Source organism: Pollachius pollachius, assembly GCF_949987615.1.
Source record: "Pollachius pollachius genome assembly, contig: SUPER_4_unloc_1, whole genome shotgun sequence".
NCBI lineage: Eukaryota > Metazoa > Chordata > Actinopteri > Gadiformes > Gadidae > Pollachius > Pollachius pollachius.
In genome coordinates, this window is record NW_027641692.1 from 339337 (window position 1) to 360212 (window position 20876).

The following is a 20876-nucleotide window of genomic DNA, read 5'->3' on the forward strand; positions in this document are numbered from 1 at the left end:
CAAACACACACAAACTCCTGTCCTAGCTCCTCTGGTTTATGTTGGTAGCTTAGCCATATCATGTCACGTTGACACCAGTGGATACATGGAGCAGAACATAGTGGGTCATATGTCCGATGCTTTTTGGAAACGTTTTCTTCATAAAACGTGCCAGACAGATTTTGTCTACATTTTATTCCTTAGTAATTAGCTACATGGGTATGCCGTCGTTCAGAACCTTTCATTACCGGCACTAAAGAGAGAAAAAAGTACTTATGAAAATGCACTTCCGAATGCGTCTCTGTCCCCAGCACATTTCAAACCAAACTGACACCCAGGAGTTCACACAGATGTAGGATTGTGTGTGTGTGTGTGTGTGTGTGTGTGTGTGTGTGTGTGTGTGTGTGTGTGTGTGTGAGAGAGATATTTTTCGATTCATCTTGGAGACACGTAAACTGTTGGGCACAAATAACTAGTAAACTAAAGTGAGTTAATAGTTACAAAAGTGGTTCCCTAGCACTATAACATCTCTAAACAGACGTTTTCTTAGTAGTCCCGCCTGGACGGTCGGCCCAAACGCACAAGAATTCTGCGTTTTCACAAAGAAATCGTTTCTATGTGGACGGGGTCTAATGCACGGTGTGTATTTATATTTCTGTAGTTTTTCCCAGTAGACCAAGTTGCATCTTAATAGTTGACTGGCTCGTTTCACAGTCGTTGAACCACCTTGCAATACTGCATCTGTATACCTTTGAATCATATCATGAAACGTATGATTTCTAAGAGCTTGTCTGATGTTAATCTAAATGTAATTTTAATGACGCCATTATGAAAGTTCAAAGAATAACTTGTATGCTTCCTTACTCCCCCCTAGGGTCAGGTGTCCTCCACTACAGCTCGTAAAAATCGAAAATAAAGATTATTCCTTGATGACGAACCTCCAAACACAATAAAACAACAGACAGACAGATTGTTAAAAAAGAAAACAGAAAGAAAGGTTACCATCGGAAAATTCAAGCAATATATTGTCAGGGATCCTGATTGAGCTGCACTATGACCATCGACCAGCAGGGGGAGCAGATGGGCTCGGAGTCCTCCATGACGTCATGGAGGTGGAGGCGGGATAACATGAAAGACCTGTGAAGGAGGAAGGAAGCCACCTGTTGACCGCCATGAAGGGGGGCAGGGCTGTGCAGAGAACATTTGAGGGGCAGGGGCTCTGATTCAAAAAAGGGCACATGGAACAAGATGTGTTATATTTCGTCTTTATTTTAAATAATGTATTACCCTTGTTCAAACTACACTGTATTGTGTAATCTTACATACGATCTTACATAGTAGTATCCAGACTATATCCCTACAGACAATGTGAAATTTAACATAATACTAAATCAATGAATTTAACCTAAATTTAAAACTAAAAATTAAACATGGGGCCTTACATCAGACTCCATTCACATGAATAAAAAATGCAACGGTAATTCAAACAAAATGTTATTTTACATACAGTATTAATACTATAGAAAGGGCTATGTCAAATATATTTACATAAAACGAAATCCACAATACTGTACAACTTTGCATGAAACATGGAGCCTTGCATTAGACTACGTTCACAAAAAGATTATCCATCCAAAATGCAACAATCTGACATCATACTATGTGATTGAAAGAAAAATGTGAGCTAACTACTACAGCAATCAGAATGAGAAAACATGTTTTATGATTTTTGGTGAATATGTTAAACTACTAATTGCATGCTGTTTCACTATAATGCGTGACATCAGCAAAGTGTTACCTGTAGTAAGTAGCAGCCCCCAAGTACTTCATCAGAGTAAGACCCCCCCCCTCCCCCCCTTTGGTCTAATTAAAAAATAAAAAACTCATTAGGTTACTCATGATTAAACCAAAACAGATTTAAAATTGTAAAATAAAGGAAATGGACTGTCCAGACACCTCCCTCTGCTGGGCGGTGAAGCTCCACCTTTCTCTGACAGCTCTCTCTGTCCCCAGCAGAAAAGTGGTTCTGTTAGTCTAACAACATTAAAGGGCCCAGAGGAAGGCTTAGCCTTAGAAACGTTGGGGAGTTTGGGGCACCAGACCTTGGGACGGGGTGGGCTCTCTAACACAGCTACCCTGAGGGGGGGCAACAAGATCGGGGCAGTCCCCGGGGGGGTCGGTCATCCGGTGAAACACACAGGGAGATAACTCGATGACCACATAGAGCATAATAACGGAAAGGACAAACGGCAGAGCCATTTGGACTATCTGAGAAAACATAAAGCCACCCAACCCGCTGAGCCATCCCACACATGTAAATCAGTCTGTATCCCACCTCCATCCTGATCAGGCCAGAGCAGCTCATCTCCAACACAGCAGAGCTCACCTGAGGCCTCTTTTATGCTCTCACACATGACTCAAGGGTTTTGCCAGTTGAGTTTGAACAGGAGAGAAGTGAGCGAGACCAGTTGGTAATTGGGCGTGGCGTTCTGCAGGCCAGTGTTTTCCAGGTGAACCAAGTGTGCTCAGTGAGGAGATTTGTGCTTCGAGTTTTGAAAAAATGGAACCCCCCCTCCTGTGTGTGTGTGGGCGCATGTGTGTGTAATGTATTTGCATCCTCACCTCCCCCTCAGCCCACTCACACACTCTTCGTGTGTGTGTGTGTGTGTGTGTGTGTGTGTGTGTGTGTGTGTGTGTGTGTGTGTGTGTGTGTGTCTCTGTGTCTACAACCGACACAGAGACGCTGAGGACCCCCACCCCCCCCATACCACGACCCCAGGGAGGAGGTCCTCCTGGGTGAAGGAGGACCAGAAGGTGTGGAGGTGTGTCAGTGTGCCTGAGGACCCTCCTCCACCTGGGGACACTCTGTAGAAGGACAGAGAGCCAGCAGGCCGGTCCAGATACACTGCTACTCTGGTGGAGCCAGCGGGGGGGAGAAGTATGGCTGTCTCTCTACGGTTGTACCGGGCAGAGTAACGACCATACTCACAATAAAGACTCCAGGACTTGTTGTTCCATCCAAGCAGGCTGTCACCACCCCGTCCTCTCCTTGTGATTCCTCTGTATGTCACTCCTATATCAACATCTCCTTCCCTCTCTACCTCCCAGTAACAGCGGCCAGTCAGAGCCTCTCTACCCAACACCTGGGACCGGGAGTCAAATCTCTCTGGGTGATCCGGATACGACTGGTCCTCTCCGGCCCGCGTCACCTTCCTGTTGTCCTCAGACAGAGAGAGTCGTCTGCCGGCCGTGTTGGGGTCCAGGGTGAGTTCACAGGCATCTGAGGGAGAACCAGACATGATGAGCTGCTGAACCCTTCTTCATCCTCATCATCATCACTGGTACTGTTCTCCTGAACATGACATGTGAGGGGGGGGGGTCATGTGAAGTTACGCTATTGCTTCAGACTCCACCTACACCTACAACCGACAGACAGACACCTCCACTACCCCAGGGAGGAGGTCCGCCCCCTCCTCCTCAGCCCCTCCCCCTCACCGCCCCCAGGAGGGGGTGGTGGGAGGCCCGGACCAGGACCAGGACCAGGACCAGGACCAGGACCAGGACCAGGACCAGGACCAGGACCAGGACCCTCAGCCCCCCATCTCCCCCCCCCTCCCCCGAGCCCAGATGTTATCTTCATGATGATTGGACAGTATTAATATATGGAAGATACATGATGTCAGCCATCATCCTCATTCCCAGTAGGATCTGATCTCACTTCCTGCTGTGTGGATGGACTTTCCATCTCAGTAGTGAGTGTGTGATGTGATGAATCAAACAGACACTTACACTTCTTTAGAGCTGGTTTCAGCCTCCACACTCCACCGTGCTCCACACTGGGGGGGAAACAAAGTGAGAGCAGCATGTTGAAACATTCACCTTCATCATCGGCCGTCTCATAACGTTGTACACAACGTGAGTTACAGCTGCCTCTTCAAACCACTTCATCTAGCAGCGGCATGAATCCTTGTAGGAGACTTTGTCCCTGAGTGGTGAGCTGTCCTCTCCATACCTGAGAGTGTCCAGTCTCCAGCGTGGATCCTCCAGTCCAGCAGAGAGCAGCGCAGCTCCAGAGTCTCCTGGGTGATTGTAGCTCAGGTCCAGCTCTCTCAGATGGGAGGGGTTGGAGCTCAGAGCTGAGGCCAGAGAAGCACAGCCTTCCTGTGTGACCAGGCAGCCAGACAAGCTACACACACACACACACACACACACACACACACACACACACACACACACGTGTGTAAAATCCTGTGTTTTTCCAGTCTGCCAACCAGTTTGTGAACGTCCTACTCCAAACACAAGTGGTGTTGCCTTGGTGACGGTCCTTTTATGAAGCACTTCCTGGTCCAGTGAAGGGACACCGGCGGCGAGGTGTGTGTGGATGTATGGAGCTCCTTCCGGCCAGCGGTTGAAGATGGCCAAGAGAAAGCTTCTCACACATAATACGTTAGGTTTTCTAAACCACACCACCTTTGGATTGGGACCATTTGCCACAGCGCCACCCGTGGAAGAAGGCCTTCCCGGAAACAAGCGGGTATTCAGCGGCCACATAATATATCAGTATTGTAGCGCCCCAAGCCCTAGTCTCTATTCCGCTGTGGAGCGAGGTCCACTCAACGACAGGACTTTTGGCTTCTTTAGATTTTACTTGATTAAAGTATCACCTTTACCTAGAACTCGGTTAGATTGTACTACCATCTAGATTAAAGATCAATCAAGGAAACCACTAACATGATCAAAAGTATTATTATCAGGGGTGCAAACTGGTGATGGCACAAAAAGGTGACCACATTTTGATGTCAGAAAACAAATGAAAGATCAGTGGACGGGCCCAGGCCTTCCTGTGATTCATGCTCCGTTCTAACGGTTTAAGTGACTCATTAAAGCGGTCAGTGATGTTCAGACCTACTATATGAAGCAGTGCTCACAACAACTTAAGAATTCAAAATGTATTCATGTGAAACTTAAAATACATTTAAGATAAGTAACATACAATACCTTGCAGTAATATTTCAAAACCCCCTTTGACAAATAATGTTAATTTTCTAATGGTAGCACTGTGGCCTACATCATCTGTTATAAGAGACAGTTTACTAAATAAACGACAGGCCGATAGACTACTTAAACGTTGAGAGTAGTTGTCCAATTTCCATGTGTAGATAGACTAAGGAATCAGGAATAGTTCTCTCAGAATGCATAATAATGTAGTGGTCTCACCCTATAGTCTGTGGGCCAGGACTGATGCAAAGTCAATCCTGGCCAAGCAGCAGAAGTTAAGTGACAATGTGCCAACATTACTGGCCCATTTATGGGTGCACTAAACATGCAAGAGTAGTCTTAATGTCCCTGTTTATAACACAGGGCGCTTTAAGACATTTAGAGTAGCCCCACTTCTCCCAGCACCACTACACCACTGCTTACAGCTGTTACAATATAGCTGGACTTAACTATCAATTAACAAGTATTAATCCTTGGCTTTCCTTATTTATTAGTTCATAATGAATAGAGCTTTAATGAGTTTGTCTCTCACTGGGTACACAATATAACAATGTTATTCTGTATCCTATTCATATTTGTGAATAAAGAATTAGCAATTTAGATAACGAGTACTGGATATAGTAAGGTTTAAAACTCGGTTCATTGCAAGTTTCAAATAATTTTCTTTTATATCTTTCCAGAGACCCTCCAAAATTTTTCTGTTGAGGCTTTCAGGGGGTCTGAGGTAGGGGTAAGACCCTCCCAAGACCCCCTGAACTTCACCCTGCTCTAAACTATCACCAATAGCAATTTTATTATTATTTTTTCTCTCCAGTTAGAACTGTTCATGATGATATCGCTGCGTTGTCTCTGTGGAGACAGTGCAGCAACACATCTACCCAAACCCCCCCCACCCCCCCCCCCGGAACCGCGAAGCCTTCGCATTAACATCAGAATGAAACCCAATATACCGCCAATGTGTGTAGGATCCAGGAGGGTAAATTGGGGTGCTAGCTCAAGCAGGCAATTTACCTCGGGCAGTGTAAACGCGCGGACCGTGCAGCGAAAAAGGCGTGCATAAGACGGCATACACTGCCAAATATGCCGACAGGAAAGGAGGAGCGGCTTTACGCGTGGCCTTTGCATACAATGAGACCCTTTCTACGGACACTTTTACCTGAAAGACTCCGCTGGAGAACCAGGCTGACCACCGCACAAGTTTTTCACTTTATCTTCATATTTAGGGATAGGACCAGTGGCATAAATATCGACGGTGCAACCGGTGCACTGCACCGGGGCCCAGACGCCGTCAGGTGCCCATGGAGGAAGAAAAAAAAGGAACTAGGCGATTGCCTAGGGCGGCAAATGTGTCAGTGTCGCCCTTAATTATTAATTAAATTATACAAAGCCCTCACCGTAGTAAGCAGCACAACGCGACACCGCTAATGGTTCCAACTAATACACCTGTTAACTTTCTGGAGGTAAATCTGTTCAATGTCCTCTGATATAGAACTTGTGGTGTAACTGTTTGAGATATTGAGTAAAACTGACCTGAGAGTTTCCAGTGTGCAGTGTGGACTCCCCAGTCCAGCAGAGAGCAGCTTCACTCCTGAATCCTGCAGATCATTGGTACTCAGGTCCAGCTCTCTCAGACTAGAGGAGTTGGAGCTGAGAACTGAGGCCAGAGCTTCACAGCATCTCTCTGACAGATGACAGCCATTCAGCCTTCACACAAACAATAAATACATGTAAGCAACTGTGATTAAAATATTAATTTTAACGTAATGAAGGACTTTTGTTTAAATCAATTATTAGAAATATTTTATTAATTTAACATTTTATTCATTCATTTATCGTATTGAATAGTTGTTTTATAGTGTTTGGAAATCGTTTTGAATATTAATATTGCGTTTTATTGTATTCATTATGTATTGTAATACATGATAGTAGTAGATCTACAGAGATGTTTTGTATATTATTAGAATTTATATTCCAATATTATGTATATTGTGTTTTGAGGAGAAAGAATATCCTCTGATGATTTATATCCCGTTCAAAGGATGCTCCAGGGGTTAGCAAACCAAGCTAGCTTCACACTCAACGTGTAAAAGATCCCCGACATGAACAGAGACTCAAATAAAACCATCCCCACATACACTCTCTCCCATACTAATTTAACCGTCAAACAACCAATAAGTAAATGTTTAAATATCATTTAGCTGGGCGATCTCTACAGAGAATAAAGTACTCTCCTCCTTTGTCTCTTCCCTCTCTCTCCTTTTTCCCGCTCACCCGTGACCTCTCACCCTTCCCCAAATGACCCTGAAGTCTCTTTATCAACCAATCCTATTGGTTCAACCCAAATAGTGTCCAGGTAACAGAACTCACTGAGTAAGGTAAATATGTTTTAAAATAGTGAGTTAACTATTATTAATAGTTAGAACATATAATTATTAATGTATCCTAAATTTCAACAATCAATTATTTATATGTATAGCTATATATTTGTACATTTGCACATATACATAATACAACTTATTTAACTAATAATAAACTATTACTAATTATTTGCTCTCCTTATTTATTATTTCACAATAAATAGAGATTTTATGAGTTGTCTCTTCACCCTGGATACACAATGTAACAATATTTTTCTGTAACCTGCTCATATTAGTTGTGTTTTTTTAAATTTTTTAATTTGAACAATGAATACTGGACATAGTAATATTTTAAAATACATTTTGTGTGACAATTGCAAGGTTCAAATCTTTTATTTAAAAGATTGCTGTTAAGGCTTTCAGGAGGTCTTAGGTGTCAAACTAGGCATATGGATGTATTAGAATATCCACCTAAACAACAATGTGTAGCCTTTATATGATACCAAAGTCATGAACATGGTCATCACAGGTACTGAGATATAAGCTGAGTTATATAACTTTGATGTTCAGCATTTATTTAGAATTGTACCTTGAGTAAAACTGACCTGAGAGTTTCCAGTGTGCAGTGTGGACTCCCCAGTCCAGCAGAGAGCAGCTTCACTCCTGAATCCTGTAGGTCATTGGTACTCAGGTCCAGCTCTCTCAGACTAGAGGAGTTGGAGCTGAGAACTGAGGCCAGAGCTTCACAGCATCTCTCTGACAGATGACAGCCATTCAGCCTTTACACAAACAATAAACACAACATGTTAGGAACTGTGATTAAAATGACCTACATCTTTTACCTTAAACGTAATGAAGGACTTGGGTATCAACCTATAACGTTATAGCGCCCAATAACGTAATAACTGCCAGTAAGGTCATTTAAATGTAATAAAGCCAATAACGTAATAACTTGCCAACAATGTAATAAAGCTGATGAGCCAATAACGTGATAACTTTTTGCAAAGAATAATAACTTATTACGTTATTAGCTGCTTGTATTAAAAAAATACTTAGAAATTGTAACAACTGAGCCAATAACATAATAAATGAGGCATCACTTTATTTTATTTTCAATTTCTGGAGAGAAACTGTCACCCTTAGCCTTATTATTGCATCTTGCATCACATGTTTAAATATCTGACCTTACAGTTACCCCTCCACCCTCCTACCCCCCTCCCCTCCTTTGGATTTATATGGAACCCTTAGGGTTCTGTTATAGTACTCTGTGGATCCAACTCCGTCACCACGCAGACGCTTCAACGGAGTCGTGAGCTTTTCAAAGTTCTACTATAGGGGAACCTTAGAGTTACATATAAATCCAAATTCACTCTTTGCTCCTTTAAAGCATCCTTTGGAGGGGGTATGAGAGTGGAGGGGTCACTGTAAGGTCAGATATTTAAACATGTGATACAAAATGAAAATACAATAAAGTGATAACTCATATATTACATCATTGGCTCAGTTATTACATTTTCAAAAAAAAAATTATACAAGGCCAACAACGTAATAACCAGCCAATAACGTAATAAGTTATTACATTATTGGTAAAAAAGTTATTAAATTATTGGCTCAACAACTTTATTACATTATTGGCAAGTTACTATGTTATTGGCTTTATTACATTTAAATTATTACGTTAATGGCAGTTATTACGTTATTGGACGTTAATACGTTATTGGTTGCTTCAAGGTGTTAAAAAATTGAATAAGATATGTTTTATTAATTGAACTGCATTAGAACCTTAAACGTTAATTGAATAATCTGTGTAACTTTTAATTAAGTTATTGTCTTTATCTTTATTAGAAAAGTAGGTTAGGGGGTTTATTGTAATGCATGTTATTAGTGAACCTAAAGATATGTTTTGTTAGTTGTAACTTATATATTCTACTATCAGGTATATTGTGTTGTGTATTGTCATACATTATTATGAGTGAACCTACAGAGATCTTTTGGAGGCTTTGATCACTGGCATTAGCCTCAGAAGACCCTTCTCTGAAGCTGAGTATTTATTCAGGTCAAAGACTTCCAGCTCCTCTTCTGATGACAGTAAGATGAAGACCAGAGCTGACCACTGAGCAGGAGAGACATGTGTTTTGAAGAGACTTCCTGATGTCAGGGACTGTTGGATCTCCTCCACTAGAGAACAGTCGTTCAGCTCATTAAGACAGTGGAACAGATTAATGCTTCTCTCTGGAGAGAGATCTTCACCTATCTTCTTCTTGATGTAAGACACTGTTCCCTTCTTGGTCTGAGAGCTACTTGTTGTCTTTCCCAGCAGACCTCGTAGGACAATCTGATTGGTCTCCAGAGAGAGGCCCAAGAGGAAGCGGAGGAACAAGTCCAGGTGTCCGTTCTCACTCTGTAAGGCCTTGTCCACAGCACTCTGGTAGAAGAGTAGGAGTTTATCTTCAACGGAGGCTGGCTGTTCTTCTGAGAGCAGATTGACACCATTGTGGATGAAGGACCAAGACAGATAAAGGGCAGCCAGAAACTCCTGGATGCTCAGATGGACAAAGCAGAACACCTTGTCCTGGTACAGCCCACACTCCTCTTTAAAGATCTGGGTGAACACTCCTGAGTACACTGAGGCTGCTCTGATATCGATGCCACACTCTGCCAGGTCTGCCTCGTAGAAGATCAGGTTGCCGTTCTCCAGCTGGTTAAAAGCCAGTTTTCCCAGAGAAACAATGATCTCCCTGCTCTTTGAACTCCAGTTTGGATCTGTTTCAGCTCTCCCATGGTACTTCCTGTCCCCCTGTATGGACTGAACCCTCAGGAAGTGGCTGTACATCTGAGTCACGGTTTTGGGCATCTCTTCTCCTTTCTGGGATGTTTTGAAGCAGTCCTCCAGAACTGTAGCAGTGATCCAACAGAAGACTGGGATGTGACACATGATGTGGAGGCTTCGTGATTTCTTGACGTGGGAGATGATTGTGCTGGCCAGCGTCTCCTTTCTGAATCTCTTCCTGAAGTAGTCCTCCTTCTGTGGGTCGGTGAACCCTCTCACCTCTGTCACCTGGTCAACACACTCAGCAGGGATCTGATTGGCTGCCGCAGGGCGTGTTGTTATCCAGATGCGAGCGGAGGGAAGCAGGACGCCCCTGATGAGGTTTGTCAGCAGTACGTCCACCGAGGTGGACTTTGTGACATCAGTCCAGATCGGGTTGTTCTGGAAGTCCAGAGGAAGTCGACACTCATCCAGACCATCCAAGATAAAGACAACTTGGAACCGGTGGAATCTGCAGATTCCTGCTTCTTTGGTCTCAATAAAGAAGTGATGAAGCAGTTCCACCAAGCTAAACTCTTTCCCTTTCAATAAATTCAGCTCTCTGAAAGTTAGGAGAAATGTGAAGTGTATGTCCTGGTTGGTTTTGCCTTCAGCCCAGCCCAGAGTGAACTTGTGTGTTAAGACGGTTTTACCAATGCCGGCCACTCCAGTTGTCATTATTGTCCTGATTGGTTGATCTTTTCCATGTAAGGGTTTAAAGATGTCCTCACATCTGATTGGTGTTTCCTCCTTGGCTGGTTTCCTGGAAGATGTTTCAATCAGTCTGACCTCATGGTCCTTGTTGACCTCTCCACTGCCTCTCTCTGTGATGAAGAGCTCTGTGTAGAAGTCATTCAGATCGGTTCGCTGTCCTGCTTTAGCGATTCCCTCAAACACACAACTGAACTTCTGCCTCAAATGAGACTTGATTTTTTGTTGGCAATCGACAGCATCAGATCCTAAAAGAGAAAACAACAGAAGACATCAGTTAGTGGAAGGTGACATCGGTTGAACCAGGTCAATATTGATAGTAATAATGATAGTGAATCAGTGACTTGTTATGCTGATATAACAAGATAGTGTTGCATCTCTTCAACTGAGTTATTCTGCTGTTGATCTGCAGTATAATGTAGGGATGGGTCAGAATATTTGATTATTCGTTCCCGAGGGTCAAAGTCGATTTTTAACATTTGGACCGTTAACATTTTTTCCCAATTCAAATAAACAAGAATTAAAGGACAGAAATAATGTTGGACAGGTGTCCAAGCGCATTATCCCGCTTATACCACGGTCACTTGTCATATAAAATAAATGAAGACCATTCATTTATAGGGGGATTATTTGCTTATCAACACGGCGGATGTGCGCGCAGAATTATCGCCATCAGAAAATGTGTTTGACCGGTTGCCATGGTTATCTCCGTGCGGTTAATTTGTAGCTGCGGTGTTAAGTAGCGATGTTGTCAGCTTACTGTGCGTTCACACCAAACGCGACACACCAAATTTGTCGCCCGTTCGCGTTGTCGCCAAAGTTTTGTCGCGCCACAAATCATAATCTGTCGCTGTGCAAGTCAAGAGAATTTGTCGCGCCACAACTTTTGGCCGCCAACGGTGCTTCATGCCAATTCATTCTCAACCACGGCCGAGATAACCACCATTGCATGTCTTTACCTTTTGTGGAAGAGGGAGAGACGTCGGAGGACCCGAGGCAGTCTATTCATAATATTATAATGACCACGGAAGAGGCAGTGAATGAAGTATTGATTAGACAGATTTATTAGATAGGCCTACCTAATAAACCGTTGGAACACACAAGACCAGAAACCATAGCAACGCAGGTAAACAAACCCCGAGAAGCCCAATCCCTACGAGAGCTCCCCGCGCTACGGCCATCCGGAGGCGCACAGAGCTTTTGGCCGTGATATTATATATACAATTATATCATATTATATACTATTATATATAGAGCTCCGGGAGTCGCAAACGGCAACAATCACTTTCTCCTCCATGCTGCGGTTCACCCCGGACTGCACTGCACTGAGTTGGCCGGTTGAACGCTGATTGGCTGTTAGGTTACATATGCCACTCAGTGGCCGCGCTGTTTAACGCTGATTGGCTGTCATCACGCGGATTTCGCGACAAAGTTGAAATATTTCAACTCGAGCGAATTTGTCGCGCCACTAATCCTCGTGAAGCGAATAATTCGCATGATACGCGTCCCTACGTTCACTTTGTATGGGATCTTGTGTCCCCGTCGCGTTTGGTGTGAACGCACAGTTACTGTTACATTAAACTGTATTCAGACAACGCGGTTATATGCTATAGACCCTATAGTATCTGTCGTATAAAGGCTGGGACGAATTTCAAATTATAAATACGTACTCTTTATGTTGAAAGTAGACTGTTGCGATTCAGCCTTTATACCACAGATACTGTAGGGACTATAGCATATAACAGCGTTTCGGATTACAGTTTAATGCATTTTTCACAATTTACCAGCTCTCGTTTTGAGGGCTGAACAGAAAATTTGACTGGAACTACTTAGCAGGTAGTTGTGGCTTTGCGTTTAAGATATTAAGTGATTTCTTGCCGATGATCCATGGCTGCCTTTTTGAATGTCGGCACTCATCGAATAATCGATTATTCGTTCATACCACCCACCGATTATTCGACCATAAAAAATTTGAGTTATTCACATCCCTAGTATCATCAGTGTTGGGAACGTTACTTTAAAAAAGTAATTAGTTATAGTTACTCACTACTTGTTCCAAAAAGTAACTGAGTTAGTAACTGAATTACTCTATAATAAAAGTAACAAGTTACCAGGGAAAGTAACTATTTGCGTTACTGTAAAAAAAGAAAGTATGTCAGAATTTGGATTTTTCTGAGCACTTTTCACTTGGCCTTAATGTGTTAAATGGTTCAACTGCCCATTCAAGGCCCTGATATACTTCCAACTGTATTTTAATTTGCTTGGTTGCAAAGGCTGTGGAACATCTGCCGAATACAACAGAGAATGCCAACTTCTCACCGGATTGCTCCGGACTCGCCATTTCTGCTGCTTCATCGAATCTGTTTGGTGTGTGCGTTTGCGTGTGTGTGTGGCGTGCGTGTGCTGGCTTGTGTGTAAAAACACTGGCTCCGATTGGCTACCATGAAACATGACTCTGCCTTAGCCAATCATAATCGCTTATCTCGTTGTTAACCCACCTCACTAGAAGTTTGTGTTTGGAGTCAGGGGTGCGTTCGGATAACGCAGTTTATTCAATCAATTCATAGTAATGCACCGCATTTAACGTACAGTAACGGTAACGGCATTGTAACAACGGAAACAAGAATTAGTTAGATTACCCCGTTACTGAAAAAATAACGGCGTTACCTAACAGAGTTATTTTATACTGCGTTATTACAAACACTGAGTATAATGCTTAACATTCTTTAACCTGATACCCCCATAATAACCCTATATATCTGGATCAAACCACTTAACCTGATACCCCCACCATAACCCTGCATATCTGCATCAAAACATTTAACCTGATACCCCCACAATAACCCTACATATCTGGATCAAACCATTAAACCTGAAAGCCTATTTCTACTTTTTTCCTATCTCTTTTTTCCGCATGAGCCTCCTCTTTTTCAAAATAACAGCATATTCGGTTTCAAATAAAAGTTTCTTACTGCTCTGTTTTCAAAATAAGAGTATTTTCTGTCTTCAAAATAAGAGTCTCTTACTCCACAGTTTGTCAGCCAGTTCCTCCTGGTTCATCTCCATCAGGCAGAGCTTTGTGATGTCCACCACTCCCTCTATGGCGCGCCTCCTCTGCTCCTCCTTCTTACCATCCACCTCCTCCTCCTCCCTCTGACTCTCTGAGCATTGTGGGTAATCTGGTAAGAGAACCCTCCAGAGCTTCTTCAGCTCCTTGTCTAGAAAAGCGTGTGCGTTCTCCTCAGCCCTCTGGAACAGAAATAAATCACGGAGAACTTTACTCTGAACTAACTGAGGACATCAGAAGCATCTGTCCTGGATTCACGTCCCGCTGGACAAGAGATGCTTTCTAATTTTCATGGAGAGCTGAAGCCAAACGTCTTGGTGGACATTTACACACCTTGATCAGCTCTGTTTGATGCTGCTGTAGAGACTGAGCACTGGTGACCTTTGACCTCTTCTGGTGTCTGTGGGGAACACACACACACACACACACACACACACACACACACACAGAGCTTTTAATCACACTGCAGTTTTCACACTGACAAGATAATTCTCCTTACAAGGCAGTTTTAAGGTGAAAGCATTTCACTTGTTTCAAGCTTTCAAGTCCTTAACTATCTTAATTAGATATTATAACTTGTTAATGATACATTTTCACTCTGCATAACCTGATGCTTTGAACTAGAATCACAGAATTATAAATCTGTTTGATCAACACTATCGTACCAAACTTTGTCAACGTCATAGTCTAATTTAAGCATGTTATCTTTTCCTTCTATGATATTAAGAACAGACAATGACCAAATGGAGGTCACTGTTCTACTGTCAATCTTGACCACAGACAGCAGTCATGCAGACCAAACACAGTAGAGAACAAAGACAGAGCCCTGTTCATATCAGGGGAGCCTTACTGCTCAGGTCAGATGTATTGCTCTTCCTGAGTTTCTGGTCTGCCTGTTCACGTTGTGTTTTAAACGTGGCCGATACGACGACTGTGGAGCTAGAGTGACGTCAGAGTCACATTACGATATGACTGTTCACCCTGAGGTCTGCTGCTGCTCTGGGCTTCAACACATACACGCATTTTCTATATACACGTGCAGCTTTGAACTCATGTATTGTAATTTATTGTTTGATGTGTACTTTTAGGGTTACTATAAGACCTATCATTTAGCATTCATCACAAATGACTCTGAAAAGCAGTGCCAACATTAAAATGTTTTTAAACCATTCAGCGAACAAAAGGCAACAGGCCGATTATCGTTTAGGGTGCCACTCAACATGCAACACGCCCACTCAAATGGTGTGAAATGCCGACATTCTACTGCTCATTCACATATAAGGTAATTATCATTTCCGCCGGCTAAAATACAACCTCAGGGGTAGTCTTTGTTCAGGATGTCCAATGTCAGGATATGTTGTTTACATACGCGGCCCGTCGGGAGAATAGCGGGCTAATGGCGGGCTGTACGTCTATGAGTGAAAGCAGCTATAATGGCATTTAAGCACTAACATGTTGACATAAAAACACACTTATTACCCTTCATACTGCGAGTGTTGATTCACAATGCGTTTAGCTAACATAGAAAACGATTCAAATTCATACGATTCAAACAGCAGAATAAACGGCCTCAGCCATGAATCAATCCAGCACCAAGTGGTCCTGTGATCGGACGTTGTTATGTTCTGATTAATGACCGGCGGGCCGGATCAAGATGATCCGCAGGCCGCCAGTTGAACAGCCCTGATGTATTGGCTGAATCCTCACCTTTCCTTAGAAGGTTGGTGATTCCCATCTTTAAATTTCCAAGGTATACCCATAGACTGGTCACTCTTCATGGAGACACAGCTGGGTCCAGGGGAGTCTGCTCTCTGCTGCTGGACTCTTCTAGAAAAACAAGAACCAGGATTTATGGATGTTTGTTAGAAGCTGTATCTTTATAATATAAAGATAAATCCTCACTTCTTTCTCAGATTATTGACATGGAAATATATGGACAGGCAGAAAATGAAGTTATTAGTCGTTTTTACACCTGTCCTCCGTCTTTTCTCCACATTTGTACATCAGGAGGTTCGACCGTGAGGGTCATTCACAATAATTCACACTTGATGGCCGATATGCGGACATCGTTGTCGCTCAGACATATTGTTTTGCTTAATTTCACATACAACAAACACTGGGACTAATGTAGTTGATTTCTATGTTTAACTGAGAAAACGGGGAATGGAAGGCCGGGACCCTATAATGTTCAGCTAACTGTCAATAATAATTGTTACGAGAGTAGCGTATGTGTGTGCGCGGGAATGGCGGTACGTGTGTGTGAGTGGACGAGCAAGGAGAGCGAGCGGTAGCGTGTGTCAGTCTAGTGAACTAATGAACGAGTCTGGTTGTGTCTGTGCAAACGTGTACTGTAAAGTTAGTGAAACTAAGAATAAAGTACCCAGCCTGTCAAGAATGGGTGGCCGCTTCATTCCGACCATATTCCGACCTATAAGCAGACCCACTGGCGGTCAAAGTGGAGGGGGTTCCCCCCGAGAGAACATCGGCCCTGAGGGAACGTCTCCCCTGTGCTCCTCGACTACGGTCTGGGAGCCCACAGCAGGAAAGGTGTAACATAATAATAAAAAAAACATTTTCTATATACGCGTGCAGCTGTGAACTCATGTATTGTAATTTATTGTATGATGTGTACTTTTAGGGTTACTATAAGACCTATCATTTAGCGTCCACCACAAATGACTCTGAAAAGCAGTGCCACCATTAAAATATTTTTAAACCATTCGGCGAATGAAAGGCAACAGGCTGATTATCGTTTAGGGTGCCACTCAACATGCAACAAGCCCACTCAAATGGTGTGAAATGCCGACATTCTACTGCTCATTCACAAATAAGGTAATTATCATTTCCGCCGGCTAAAATACAACCTCAGGGGTAGTCTTTTATCAGGATGTCCAATGACAGGATATGTCGTTTACATACGCGGCCCGTCTGGAGAATAGCTGGCTAATAGCGGGCTGTATGTCTATGAGTGAAAGCAGCTAGAATGGTATTTAAGCACTAACATGTTGACATAAAAACACACTTACTGTTACACTTACCCTTCATACTGTGAGTGTTGATTCACAATGCGTTTAGCTAACATAGAAAACGATTCAATTCATACGATTCAAACAGCAGAATAAACGGCCTCAGCCATGAATCAATCCAGCACCAAGTGGTCCTGTGATCGGACGTTGTTATGTTCTGATTAATGATCGGCGGGCCGGATCAAGATGATCCGCAGGCCGCCAGTTGAACAGCACTGATGTATTGGCTGAATCCTCACCTTTCCTTAGAAGGTTGGTGATTTCCATCTTTAAACTGGACAGGTATATCCATAGACCAGTCACTCTTCATGGAGACACAGCTGGGTCCAGGGGAGTCTGCTCTCTGCTGCTGCTCTGGGCTTCAGCACACACACACACATACACACACACACACACACACACACACACACACACAAACACACAGCTTTTAATCACACTGCAGTTTTCACACTGACAAGATAATTCTTCTTACAAGGCAGTTTTTAGGTGAGAGCATTTCACTTGTTTTAAGCTTTCAAGTCCTTAATTACCTTAATTAGATATTATAACTTGTTACTGAGATGTTATTACTGGCTCTGAGTATCCTAATGCTTTGAACTAGAATCACAGAATTATAAATCTGTTTGATCAACAATCACGTACCAAACTTTGTGAAGGTCATAGTCTAATTTAAGCATGTTATCTTTACCTTCTCTTAAGAACAGACAATGACCAAATGGAGGTCACTGTTTTACTGTCAATCTTGACCACAGACAGCAGTCATGCAGACCAAACACATTAGAGAACAAAGACAGAACCCTGTTCATATCAGGGGAGCCTTACTGCTCAGGTCAGATGTATTGCTCTTCCTGAGTTTCTGGTCTGGCTTTTCACGTTGTGTTTTATACGTGGCCGATACGACGCCTGTGGATCTAGAGTGACGTCAGAGTCACATTACGATACGACTGTTCACACTGAGGTCTGCTGCTGCTCTGGGCTTCAACACACACACAGCTTTCACTCAGACTAATGATGGAGTCATGATTTATCACTGCTGAGCTCTGAGATGGACAACAGTCACAGAGAGAGAGATCCTCTCCTTACCTCTTAGCTTTGCTCCGGCAGCCATGTTCCCCAGACAGAGCGGTCTTAGAGGTAGGACCCCCCTCCTCTCTCTCCTCATCCATGGTAGACTGGAGACCTGGACACAAACACAACTCATCCATCACTTCAATTGCCTTTTGAACTTTAGCTGTTTATTGAGAGAGAAGATCTTTGTGACTGCGTCACATTAAAGCATTATGGATACATAGACCATTAATATGAACCCCACAACATAACCACACTGCCCTCACTACAGTACAGATGTGTACAGCAGATGAGAACTTAGAGATGAAGAATTAAACACCTTGGAGACTGTAACTGCGCTTAAAGTACAAGACAAAAAAGATATGCAATAGACTTAAAAAATGCATTGCGGTACAATTAAAAGTAAAGAACGTTATTGGAGTGGAGAATAATTTACCCACTGGAACAAAGTCTGAATTCTGTCACTTTACTGAACCACAGATTCCATATAAATCAACTGGTGAAGCTCAACACATCGATAGGGTAACCTCTTATGACCAACAAGTCTATTTCTCTCCCTCCATGGCTGTGGTTTAAGCCATAGGAATCGAGTCTAGATCCACAGGAACCCCCCTGTGAAAGTGGTACATTCCAGCAACATGCTAGTAGGTGGATCTATACAATTGTAAATCCCGAGTCAAAACGCACAAATATTAAACTTTTTAAAATATCAGAACTTCAATTTACCACACGGGTCAGAAAAGCAGTGAAACATGAATTAACGTTGTATTCTCTACAGTAAACTGTCTTTAATTGATAAGCGATACACGGACACATTTACCAAGATGAGATCAATATTATATACTAGTAACTTAAAGACAATAATAACGGTAGTAAACTGGTTGTTCATTATCATATACCTAACCCTACAGACAATAAAAACGCTAGTAAACTGTCGGCCAACTAACCGTATCTTATCTTACCGTATCTTTTCCGTGATTAAAATGCGTCCATACGGTATAAAATTATAAAAGTATAAATGTAAGGGAACAAACGGAGTGTTTATAAAACAAGTTAACAAGTCAAGGGTTTTCAAAGCGGAGAAAGAAAGGCTTCATGATATCAGGGCTGGGCTTCACCAGAACACACACACAGAACATTATTAAGTGATAAGATAAGACAGAGCAAAAGTTTGATGAAGTCCCTATAAAGCTATAAACCACCAGGTCACGATGTTGGAGATTAAAACAGTGGAACTAAGGTGACGTTAAGGCTAGAAAGTTCCGCTGTACTTTGTATCGTCTGCGGTGAAATCCTGTGACACCCAACGGATCAAAATACAACCGGACAAAAAGCTAAGGAAACACTTTTACTTTGAAGGAGAAGAAGACGACTAAAGACATTTCAGAGTTGGGAAACAGACAACAAGACAACGAATAAACAAACACAGGAAAGAGATCTTTTGAGGCGTATCCACGCTGTCAGAAACACCTCAGACCGGGACCCGACCTGGAGCTGAGTCAGAGCTTCATTAAAACCATCAATCAGTAACTTACTGAGGAGGATTACTGCTTTACCTGTATCACACACACACACACACACACACACACACACACACACATACAATCACACACACACTCTAGCAGCTAAAGAGTCAAAATAGAGCAAAATAGAGATTAAGAGTAATAAGTACACAGGATACTGCCTCAGTATGAGTATAAGTACACAGGATACTGCCTCAGTATGAGTATAAGTACACAGGGTACTGCTTCAATATGAGTATAAGTACACAGAATACTGCCTCAGTATGCGACCATACTGACCCCCCCCATCGGGGCCCCCGCTAGGCTCTGCTGGAGGGGGGCGCTGGAGGCCCTTTGTGGCCCCCAGCCATCCGTCTGACCCCGTCCTCCGCCTCCTGACGTCCGACCCGTCCATGGGAACGCGGGCGGGCGTCTCTGGGTCAGTCCCAGGACCCCCGGTGATTCTTCAACTGAAAGGCCTCCCGCGGCCCACCTGTAATACCTCGGCGGCCCACTAGAGGGCCGCGGCCCGCAGGATGGGAAACACTGCACTAGAGCATCAAGAGTCTACAGATCAGTGTGCTATTCCTTTATAGACGCCCATAAAACCACCAATAAGTAATTTAGGTTACCAATGAAACTCCACATAAAGTCCTCAACATGAACCAAACTGTCTTCACTACCGTACAGCCTGAACCTTCACAAAAAGGCCACAACACAACCAAACTGAGCTAACTACAGTATTGACTGAACCTCCACAATAAAATTCCCCAACACAACTAATAAGACCTCAATACAGTACAGACTGAACCTCCACAATAAAGGTTCCTGGACCAGAGGTTCCATATGAAACGCCCTCAACACGGTGGAACTAGTGATTGATGTTCTGACCCATATTATTTTATTCAGACAGGTTCTCTCTCTGAGATCAATGTCTCTTTTACAGCAGGAAACTGTAAACACTAAACTTGGACTGGAAATAGATTAATCTAGAGCATATTAAGACAGTGAGAATATACAACCAATAATCGAAGGAAAACATGACATTTAGCGAGCTGTACCTTAGCTTCTCCGTGTTGAAAACGAGTGTTGTCCCGTGTCGTATGAAAACATAAAAGACCAGAAGGAAAGGAGGATCCGTTGAAGAGCGGATTCAGGTGTTCACCAAAACACCAGGTAAGTGTTCAGAACTGAGACAGAACATTAACACGGTTCTAAAGGTTATGAGCAAAGATTGAGCTGCTGGACTCCTCAGTGAGGACAGATCGAATGAGGAAGGATACTTTGAACACCAGCTAACTACGTGTAAAACGTTTATGATATCAGGGCAGAGCTTCTCCAGAACACACACACAGAACC

At 43.0% G+C, this 20876-nt stretch overlaps 1 protein-coding gene across 1 annotated transcript; it reads right to left on the minus strand.

The window, feature by feature from the left end:
• Positions 1-1007: 1007 nt before the first annotated feature.
• Positions 1008-18113, minus strand: LOC307075435 (NACHT, LRR and PYD domains-containing protein 12-like; the record flags this gene model as incomplete). Its single annotated transcript, XM_079759138.1, has 13 exons — positions 1008-1198; positions 2082-2115; positions 2748-3259; positions 3769-3815; positions 3992-4165; positions 6508-6681; positions 7940-8113; positions 9317-11102; positions 13881-14103; positions 14255-14321; positions 15629-15748; positions 17187-17306; positions 18031-18113. The coding sequence occupies 13 exons, from the start codon at positions 18111-18113 to the stop codon at positions 1008-1010; spliced, it is 3705 nt and encodes a 1234-aa protein (XP_079615264.1).
• Positions 18114-20876: the final 2763 nt, after the last annotated feature.